The 10,933-nt window shown below is 44.5% G+C and overlaps 1 protein-coding gene across 5 annotated transcripts; it reads right to left on the bottom strand.

Annotated features, from left to right (window-relative positions):
- Nucleotides 1-259: 259 nt before the first annotated feature.
- SMIM43 (small integral membrane protein 43) lies at nt 260-6,520 on the bottom strand. 5 transcript variants are annotated; one of them, XM_008533210.2, is made up of 5 exons: nt 6,066-6,520; nt 5,064-5,213; nt 2,805-2,962; nt 1,910-1,989; nt 260-1,780 (listed from the first exon to the last, which is right to left on the bottom strand). In XM_008533210.2, the coding sequence occupies exon 1, from the start codon at nt 6,382-6,384 to the stop codon at nt 6,193-6,195; it is 192 nt and encodes a 63-aa protein (XP_008531432.2). In that variant the 5' UTR covers nt 6,385-6,520; the 3' UTR covers nt 260-1,780; nt 1,910-1,989; nt 2,805-2,962; nt 5,064-5,213; nt 6,066-6,192. The 5 variants fall into 5 exon arrangements, 4 of the variants coding, with proteins under 4 accessions (XP_008531432.2, XP_070465301.1, XP_070465302.1 ...); XR_011537224.1 differs by lacking the exons at nt 2,805-2,962; nt 6,066-6,520 and adding an exon at nt 5,460-5,826; XM_070609200.1 differs by lacking the exon at nt 2,805-2,962.
- Between the last annotated feature and the right edge of the window lie 4,413 nt (nt 6,521-10,933).

Genomic DNA, 10,933 nt, shown 5'->3' with positions numbered 1-10,933 from the left:
AATGCTAAGTGTAGAAAAATAACCAGGCATTTGAGGAAAGAATTAAACCAATACCCTTACCACCCTCATATTTTACCCAAACTCTGAATACAATGAAAGAATCATTTAATATTTTTTAAAGATAATGTTAATTAGCATAGAGACATGCCCATCAAAAAGGAAATCTGATATAAAAATAAATATTTACTTCCATCCATTAACCTCATCCTCATTAACTCTTCAAAAAATATGGGTAATAATAAGTCACTCACAAAAAAACTGAGTTACACATAATTATATTTTTATTTCACAGCCTTTTAAAAAATATAAACCACTAAGTATTTTGAAAAACATACACGGCATAATCATTTTAGCAGCCACAATATTATAAAAATAAAATAACAGAATGAATTGCACAACAGAATGAAATAATCTCTGGTGACTCATTCTGACTAGCAATACAAAATGTTCACTAGGAACGTGAAGTGGATTGACACCACCATTTTTCCGTTACCAACCACCACTAAAGTCAATCACAGGCCCTATTCCCAGGAGACCATTGTGTTTACACAGGAACATGTGCAATGTGTAGATGTGAAGTTAATATCTTGAATTTAGTTCCAAAATATCATTTCTCCTCTGGGAGACAAGTTCAATGGCAACATGGAGTAGTGAAGATCACGGAACACCAAGCACATGACTGGTTCAAACCTCTCCCAGCTAGTTCTAAGCACAAGAAACAGAAAAGTGTCTACTGTGCTATACAATACAATAGCCACTAGCTGCAAGTGGCTATTTACATTTAAATTCTTTAAAACTAACTAAAATTCTTAAAATTACTTCCTCAGTCACACTACCCACATTTCAAGTGTTCACTAGCCGCATGTTGCTAGTGGCTACTGTAGGAGACAGTGAAGATACAGAACATTTCTGTCATCACAGAAAGTTCCTTTGGACAGCCCTGGATGTGGGAAGTGTTTCTTCTCCCTTCGCTTAGCCAGGATGTAGGCTGCTTATGGAAGCAGCTTTGAGAAGCAATTCTTCTCCCAGGATATTCCTAGGGTGGGGTGGAGTCAGAGAAGGGAGTCAAGTAGCCTTTCTTTTCATAGATTACCCTGCCCTGTGCATGAAAAGGATGATCCTTTTATGGGGATCAAATATACAAACCAGGCTCCACCAAAAATCTGTCAGGAAAATTAGGGAAGAGATAAACAAGGCAGATGGGGAAGTAGCAAGGTGAAACATTCTTTATCCCATTCTAAACCTCCATAAAGAGATTATGTCCACCAAGAAAGTGTGCAGGTTTCCCAGGTCCTCCTCTAGAAAATCCTGATGTGGGGCAAATATATTGGCTGAGAGAGGTCAGTCCTGGCATGTGTTTGGTGAGAAAACCAAGCATGTCTTCACTCTGCTCACTTCCTCAGAGCAGAGCCCTGTTCTTTGGAGTGTTGCCAGGTGTGAAGGAGCTGTAGTTTTGATCTGTTTCAGACCTTATACTCCTTTACAGCTGTATTCTGTAGCCAGGGCACAGACTGCTGGTTGTCCACCCAAGATCCACCATCGTCTTCTTCCTTATCAAGAGAACTCAGATTTTAGTTGAAGGCAGTTATATGTCCAGCTACAAAAATTACATTTCTCATAGCAGTAGCCAATGACACAGTCTGGCCAATGAGATGTAAGCAAAAGTTGTTAGGCTGCTGAGAAAGCTCTTTAAAGGAAGTGGATTCACACTGGCACGCCCTGTTTTCCCTTTGGGCTTCCTCCATCTTCTTGTGGGGAGTTGAAGCAACTGTCTTAGAACCTGAGGGAAAAGCCAAGGGGAGCTCAGGAGGGGCCACCTTGACCCTGATACCTGTGAGTTGCTGAACCAACACCAGCAATAGCCTGCCCCCGACCTCCTTGTCACACAAGAACAAAACGAAACCCCTACTTTGTTTAAGCCACCATTCAGTCCGGCAACTTCGAGACAGCAGTCCATCTTGATTCCCAATAGGAAAGCAAGATTCCCATCTGAAAGTGAAAAATATCTTGCCTGAAGAATCTGTATACATTCAATAAGTTCAAGTAATAGTAGAGTATAATAAAAGTTGGTATAAAAATTTTAACTTCCACCCACTCATGTCTACACAGACCAAGAGAGGAGGAAATGATTAGGCTTATTATGCGAAATAGCTGCTAGTAAGGAAAATAAGAGGATTTTTAGCTCAATCCAGCAGGAACTTTTTTCTGAGTGCCTATGATATTCTGATTACCATTCTAAACACAGGTCTGCCCTTCTGAAGACCCAAATTCCTATACGATAAGAGGCTAACTACTCAGATAATTAATGAGATCATTACTTAATCTATAACTTTATTCTGTGTAGACAAAGTAAGAAATGGAGAGTTGAGAATTTATTTCACTGATTCAAACCAAAAAAAATCAACATCAAAGATCTACAACTCAATTTTCAACTTTCCCTTGTATGTGACACACATAGCTGACAGAGAATTCCTAATCCCAGAGTTTTAATGGCAGATTTAGCTTAAATAAGCACAAGGACCTCAGAGTAGCTATACAAATTAAAAATGAAGTACAGTACTCTGCAAATGCTTTCTATATACTACATTAGTACCATTGGTATTCTAAAAGTCCCTAGATTAGTAGGTATGAGTTAGAAAAAATAAGAATTTCCCACTATCCTAAATGGTTTAACCATTTACAATGTTTAAAATTTTGGCCATTTAAAAAAATATAATTCTATTGCACTTATTTTGAAACTATAGACAAAATTGGAAACATAAAATGTCAAGCCAAAAATGGGATATTGCATATCTTTTACTCACCTACTTCCAAGTTCCCACCCCTGCAAGTGAACCAAAAACAAATCCTGGCACCTTGTCATTCCCAGAAAAGCCAGTACATGGCACACTCTGGGTAAATTTTCTCTCTTATTCTGTGGAATTGCACCAGATGGCATCAGTCCTGCATCTACAGCTGTGCCCTAAAATTGAAGTTCAGACATAGGAATCGACTTTATTAGACATTTTAGATTTTGCAGGTGTGAGTGTGATGTCATTCTCATTCAACTTAAAATGGTTATCTTTCCAAGTAGAACGGCAGATTCACCGCACTTGCAACTTCCGAAATCAGTGAAACCATTAAGATTATCCTAATAAAATTTGAAGTCATTTTAAACAGTCGAAATTCAGAAAGAACAATGAAGCAAGAACAACTGAAATAAAATACTAATATTACATAATAATCGAATTATTATGGCCCATTTCCTTATAACGTAAGAAATTCAACTCGGCTTTTAGCATTGCTGAAGAGTCACTAAAAACCTTTTATCGAAAATAAAACATAGGCATCTTCTATAATCAAGTTACACTTATATAATGAACAGTTATTTTAAATGTTGTTGACTTTTCAAATGTTTTCATGTCTAGCTCATATGTACCATGTCTTCAAAAACAGACTTTGCATAGTGATTTTCAGGACCAGGGCGTGGTAAGTGAATGGAGCAGCCAACATGTACAAGCTTGGAACCTAGACCACTGCAGGTGTCAGAGTAATAGATCAAGAACGTATACAGGTAGCAAAAGACGTGAGTACAAAAAGTGGTTTAAATTTGGGAGATCAGTCTATATTGAGTTTCGGAAAAATTATGATTTTGAATAAACGAATAGAAAAAGACAGCTCATATACTGGTGTCAAAGATTCAAAAGCGGAGTCTCTAACAAAGCAAGGGCAAGGAAGGAGACCAACAGAGCGAGTTCTGAGAGCAAACGTGAGGATTCCCAGAGTTCAGGGCCAAGTTCCAAGCAGAGATTGGACAATAGGAATTAATATTTAACTTTTGCTTGAATAAGTAGAACTTAGTAACTAATGAATTCGATTACAAGGAGGTTATAAAATGGCACTGGATACAAGATAGAAGCGCAAGCACTCCTTTCACAGGAAACAGAGTGAGGAGACCCAGCAAAGAGTTTGGGACTCTTTAATACTGGGACGGCCGCCAACTACTCCAGGAGTTCTCTAGAGCCTCTCTAGAAGACTCAGGGGTGGTTTACACCTCTAGACACCAGCGGTGCTGCCAGGAAGATTAAAGGATCACAAAATCAAGAAGTCAAGTAGGTGATTAAAATAATTTGCATTCTGGTTATTTATAAAGTATGAAGTGATTGTTTTCCACCCTTGTGAACAACTATAATTGCTAATCAATTACTCCCACGCTCATCTTCAATGTCCACATTAACCATTCAACTCTATAACTAAATGCCACCGCAGAGGTTCAACCAATCAGAGAACTATTGTTCAAAGTACAATACAGAATCATTGCGGTTGATACTGGGATTCAAACCAGGGATTCTAACCAAGTCTTGTTCTAGCCCTGATAAAGAGAGGTGTGTATATAAGTGAGAATTTGCTAATGACTTTATGTTTAAAATAAACCACTTACTTCGCTAACAACAGGTCTATTCTAGCAAAGTGAAACAGAAAAAGTGGGAAATTATCTAAATGTCTCAGGCCAGAAACTTTATCCATAATTATTCACTTAAGTGAGACTATTTTTGCCTTCCCTTGAATTATCAAAATAATTGTCTTCCATTTCACTTTCATATTATCAACTTAGGCAAAACTTAGTATGTCATTGTTTTTAGCTCTCTACGTGGTCTTCCTTTGTGCCTAAATTAATATTTTCAATATTACCGTCAAGACATGGATGGCTTATCCTACCCTAACATGACTGAACCCAAATCTTCCCTAACAGAAGATAAATTACATCTGCCTTACATATTCCACTCCAAGAACCCCTGCACTGTTTTCCAAAAGAGCAGAATGGTTATCAAAATTGCAAACACTCCTCACATCCCCGTCTACTTTCCATGATCCTCTACCCAGACACCGATTCTTGCATTCAGTTAGGCATCAGTCTGGCTTCTTGGCTCTAGTAGCAGTTCACCGGTTCTGAATGGGAGAGAGCCCTTTATTTCATTGCACCCATTTCCTCCAACCTAATCTCTCACTTTCTTAGGCCTTGAGTCTTCAGAAGTTTAGCCACAACCAGGGACAAAGTGAAACCAAGGATGGTCCCCGCTTACCATTTGCAGAAAACTTCCCTCTCGGGTTGTCAGGGTCCTCTCCAGGCAGCGTCCCCCATCACCGGGCTGTAAGCGCAGCTGCGGACCTCGGCATGCCAGTCCGGGGCTCGGCTCCAGAACTCGAGATGATGGAACTCGTGGAAAAAGTGTCTGGAAGATGAAGTGGTTATTTCCCAAACTCACGTTGCCCGGAGAGTGCTCGGGGCACCCTGGTGAGTTTACTCCTGCCCACCAATCTTCCCGCAAATGCTCTAATCATGTAACTGGAAAGGACGATCTCGCTCCTCCAGTCCTCCTTCCCCGTTGCCCTACAACGTGTAAAGGGTCACCTCTTTTCGGCAGCCCTCCAGGGCAACCTCGAGGCATCTCCCGTACGACTCTCACTCTGACACTCACCTTCGCGTGTTCCAGATTCTAAACCCACCCGGCGCGGCAACCTGCCCGCACCGACGGGGTCGGTGGCTAGAAAAGGAGTAGGGATTAAGGCGAGGGAGGGATTCCTCATAAAAAAATGGGCCACTGAATCCTCTCTCCCCGTCACCGCCAGTCGAACCACTTTCAGTGTCTACCAAAGCGCCAGGACATTTAAAGCAGTATTTGGAAAACTTCAAGTGCGCCCGGTTTCCCTCTGCCTCCCGTCCCAAAGCCCACACTCTTTCTCAGTAATTTGGATACCTAGGTGGACATTCGACTTTGTTTGGAAGTGGCTGGACTGAATTATCTGAATAATTTAGCTTTCCACCCTTTGGGTACCAGCTAAAGTGGAGTTGGACCGGGAAGAAGAGATTTTAGGTGCCTGAAGCCACTCCGGCTCCAAAGGCCGAATTTCTCTCTTCTCCACCTCTCCCGGCCCCGGAAAAGCTTGGGGTCGGTCCCCCAGAGCACAGCGCCAGCCCAGACCCCATACGCCCCCGTCCTTGGCACCCGACCGTGCCGCGAGCCCCAGCCTCCCAGAGGAGAGAAGCCCGCTCCTCTGCCGACCCCTCGCACGCCCGAACCGACCTGCCGGCGCTGCAGCCGAGCCTGGCACCGGAACCAGGGCGGCCGCGTGGACGGAGAGTCGAGGCCGAGACCCAGGCCGGCGCCCGCGCGGCTCCGCGCCCTCCCGCCCGTTCCCGCGCCTCGTCGCTCACACCGCTTGCTCGCGGGAGAAGCCCCAAGGCTCCCGGTGCAGCGAGGGGCGACCGGGCTGGAGGGCCCCGGCCGTGCTGGCCACGGAGTTCTTCAGCTGCTTGATGACCACGAAGAGCAGCAGGAAAAGTAAGAAGAGCAGGAAGAAGAAAAGCGCCAGGTAGAGCAGAAAGTTGAGCTCCCACTCCATGCTGGAGGCGCCGGCGCCCGGTGGCCGTGCGCGCCGGGTGCGGGTTACCGCGCCGCCGCTGCTCCCACCTCCGGGGCTCCTCCCGCCGGTGCGAGGGTGCCCCGCCTTGGCCGCCTACTCCGGGGTCCGCGTTCGGCGTCCCCCAGCTCGGAGGAGGCGCGCCAAGGAGCTGGTGTAAGCTCGGCTCTCACTGTCCCCGCAGGCACGGGAGCTTCTGCTTCGCTGAGATCCTCGCCTGCGCTCTTGGCGACGCGAGCGGATTTTTCTAGGAGCGAACTTCAGCGGGCGGGGACACGAGAAGAGGTCACAGCTCAGCCTCCCAAGGGATGTTGGGGCTGGTGTTTTGCAAACGATCTTAAGATTTCCACCCCCAACATCCAGTGAGGTCCCTAGCCCCTCCATTCCTAATTAATTTCTTTCATTATTTCCCCCCTGTCCCGGCTTTCCCAAAGGGCAGACGATGCCATGGCCCAGAGACCCGAAAGAATTAATGGTGACAAGGAAGTTGATCTAAAGGGCTATGAGATGACTTCGTGCTGTGAGATGACGAGGTGCTGAGTGAATGCAGTTCAAGCTGCTCGCTCTTTCCAGCCGCAGGCGCGCTCAGGATAAACTGCGCTTTTCTGTAGAACAGGTCATTTAGAAAAGCATTAAGAATAAAACGCACTTCAAAAGCTATATTGTACAAAGCTTTAGAATGTTAACTTGAATTGCAATTTCCTTGGTGAAAAGCAAAAACAAAACGACGACAAAAAACAATTTACTTAAAGTTGTCCTTTGAGTCCCTCACGCCTCTCTGTATTTGATTAGGATCACCCAAAGCCCAGGCGCCGCAGCTCTTAGAGTCAGATGTCAGCCAGGGCCGCAGTCGTCTGAAGGCTTGTCTGGAGCTGGAGGATCCACTTCCAAGATGGCTCACTTACATGGCTGGCAAGCAGTGCTGGCTGTTGGTGGGAGGCCTCAGTGCCTTCCCATGTGGGCTTCTCCACAGGGCTGCTTGGTTGTCCTCACAACGCTGTGCTGGCTTTCCCCAGAGCAAGTGATCCAGGAGAACAGGGCAGAAGCTGTGGCACCCTGTATGGCTAGCTTCAGAAGTCATCTACCATCACTTCTGCAATATCCTGTTAGTCACACAGGTCAGCCCTATTCACCGGAGTCGTCGAAGGACGCGAACAGCAGGGGGTAAGGATCGCTGGGGGCCATCTTGGAATCTGCCTATCAAACCTGCTAATACAACAGGCTATCCTTACCCACTCTGTGGACCTCCAACTTTATTTCATTCTTTATCTGTGATGATACGGGAGAGCCCCCTGGACTGAATTCAGGGCATAAGGACTGACGTATACTTCCCAGATTATTTAATGGGCTGCCGGTAATAAATGGCTGTTCCAGTGATGTCAGGGGGCTCAAAGAAACAGGGAGGAATGGAAAAAGCTGTGAACTGGAAGTCTCCAGGACCTGATTCTAATCCAGCCCCACCTGTCAGTGATCCACTCTACTCTCTGTCCCCTCACCTGGAACACACCTTCCTTTCTTTTTCCTTGGGTTTGTTGTGAGGATCGAAAACAGTAGGATGTTGAGTAAGAGTGTGTTTTGCTAGGTAATGTCAGATACTATTATTACTGTGTTACTGAGAGTCTCCAATGTTATAGACAACTGTACAAAATTTCCAGGGGGGCTGGCCCAGTGGTGCAGTGGTTAAGTTCCCACGTTCCACTTTGGCAGCCTGGGGTTCACCGGTTCAGATCCTGGGTGCAGACCTACACACTGCTTATCAAGCCATGCTGTGGCAGGCGTCCCACATAAAATAGAGGAAGATGGGTGCAGATGTTAGCTCAGGGCCAGTCTTCCTCAGCAAAAAGAGGAGGATTGGTGGCAGATGTTAGCTCAGGGCTAATCTTCCTCCAAAAAAAAAAAAAAAAATTTCCAGGTCCTAGGCCTCTCCACCGAGCATCTTACCGTGTCAGGAATCTCTCTCTCTCAATAGCATTATTGATCCACCTTGTAGACTGTGGAGTGCTGGAGCAGGCTCATAAAATTTTTTTCAAAACTTTTGCAAGCCATTTGTTAAAATATAGCTATTATTAAAAATCAAATCATATGAACTTATAATTAAATTAACAACAAACCTAATAAATACTCAAAACTCATCACTTCCTAATTATTTTACTACTTTTTATTTCACTATTTACTTCAAAATTACCTGTGCACTGGAGGTTATTTACATCTGTTGTAGCCGTATGGCTGAAATATTATATAACAGTATGTTACTGTACCTCTCTTCCCAACTATGTTCAGATGCTATGTGGGTAGCCTGAAATTGGCCCCGGTGGGAGTGTTTGCCCTGTGGAAATGTACAAATGCTACAAATCAGGGCCAGAGAGCCAGTCGTTAAAGTTTTACCAGCTCACCACTGCTAGCAGGGCTATTGAGGAAAATGTGAAGTCTTATACAAGTAAAGCAGAGATTTGAGATTTTTTTGACTACCCAGACTCCATACACCTCTGCTCTAAGCACTACATCTTCCTACTGGTAGAATTCTCCATTTTATGTACTCTTGACAAGAGGACAGATCCCAGTGATGGCTTTCCATTGCCACCACATTTATGGAAACCAAAGGGGTGAGGTACATCTTTTACTCACAGTGCAGGGAGGAAGGCAGGAAGAGCCATGCCAGAAACTCAGCCAAATATCCTTGATTCCAGGACTCCAAAGCTTAGGAGCAGATGGAACAGAAGGAAATGTTTGGAGATCAGATGCTCCCAGTGGCAGAGGAGTTCTGAGGGCCAGACCAATCCTGGGAGTGACCTGGGCGTGGCTCTTGCTGCCTGACTCCACAGCATCCTTGACTCTAGCCCTATTCCCAAACTTGGTCCTTCTGCCTCTTTTCTATTCTCTGAGCTTCTACTGGTAAATCTCCTTATTACAGCAATGCATAATGGTTAATGCCAGCTTGCAGATGAGAATACTGACTGATGAAGAAAGCGTTACTTACACAGCTTGCATATATTAAGTACTCATAATCAATAAGGTGTTTGGTAGAAAAGACATATGCCATTTGGCACATTGCAATCCAGATATCCAAGCCATCAAAGGATGGAAAGAGAGGTTAAGTGAACTGCTCAAGGTCGCACAGCTAGCAAGTGGCAGAACTGGGATGCAAACCCAGGGAGTTTGGCTTCAGAGCCAGCACTCTTAACCCCTATGATATACTGCCTGCCTCACAGGGAAAAGTACCCTTTTCTTGTGCATGACCATCAAATTAATGACGTATGTTTTTTCTTTTGGGTGTCAAACTTAAAAGAAACAAATTTCAAGAGACAAATACCTTCTGCTTACACACATCTCAGCTCCTTCCTTTGAAATCTTGAAAGTCAAAGCTTCAAATGAGCCGGTGTTCACCTGCAGAATGCTGGGGAGAGGCCAAGGGGTGAAGGTTTTGTGTCGCCAAGCTCAAAGCCATTCCAGTCTTCCTAACTATAACTATTTAGATTGCCCATTTATCTTAGCAGCTTAAATGGATTTATAAATATTAACTAATAAATCCTTAGATTCACTCTCAATAGAATTTGTATTTAAAATCATATTGTTGCCTCTAAAACAATTAATTACATTTATTAGATGCTCCCAGTGCTTTGCAGCCTCTGGTCATAATTATATACCTCATAAGATGGTCTCAATTTCAGTTCGTATTGTTATAAACGACTCCATAGAAATAAGACACAATCTTTCTCTGCCTAAATATGCATATTAATGGAAATCCACAGAAAGAAAATCCATGCATTTTTAAAGGCAGAAAAGACCCCCACTATAGATAAGAGGAAAGCCCTATGCCCAGACTGGTAGGGTGGAGGGAGGTTGTGTCACTACAGTCCCATACCACAGAGTGGACCCCACATACGCTCCCACTTAACACAGCAAGCCTCATCCACCACTCTGTGTCACACTTTGTGCGTCTTTCAGCTCCTCAGTCCCCTCCGCAGGAGCTTCAAAACAACTGGATGTTGCTGAGGGCTGCTGCCATTCCTGGCCACGGGACAGGGATAGAGGGTGGAAGGACAGGGGTCGCCATCCCTTTGCCTGCCACGCTCCTCCCCACCCTCACCGCTGATAAGGACAGGGCTTTTATCATCACCAACATCAAAGGTATTTATGAGAAGCATTAATGTGAGCACTAGAAGAGTGTGTTTTATAAATGTGCTTCTCTGAAGAGTCTAAAGACCTAAGAAAACACCCAAGAAGCCCTGTAAAAATCTACTGGCTGGACTCCAGGATGGAACCTACCTGGACTTACCTGTTGGGGGCCTCTGGAGGACAGAAGCACCTTCCCGAAGATAGGAACAGGATGAGAGTAGGAGAGTAGAGGAAAAGAGATTTCCAGGTACCTTTCTAAGATTGACTCAATTTGGCCTGAAATGAACCCAAAAGAAATGGAAGAGATATTTTGCACCATGCTCTGGCCTCAAAATGTGTTGTTGACCATGACTAGTAGCACGGGTTCTTAGGTAACCGCACACCTTTGCAGGTGCTATGGAGCGTAAAAATTAGA

Source organism: Equus przewalskii, chromosome 2, assembly GCF_037783145.1.
Source record: "Equus przewalskii isolate Varuska chromosome 2, EquPr2, whole genome shotgun sequence".
Classification (NCBI taxonomy): Eukaryota; Metazoa; Chordata; class Mammalia; order Perissodactyla; family Equidae; genus Equus; species Equus przewalskii.
This window is presented reverse-complemented; position numbering and strand designations above follow the sequence as displayed.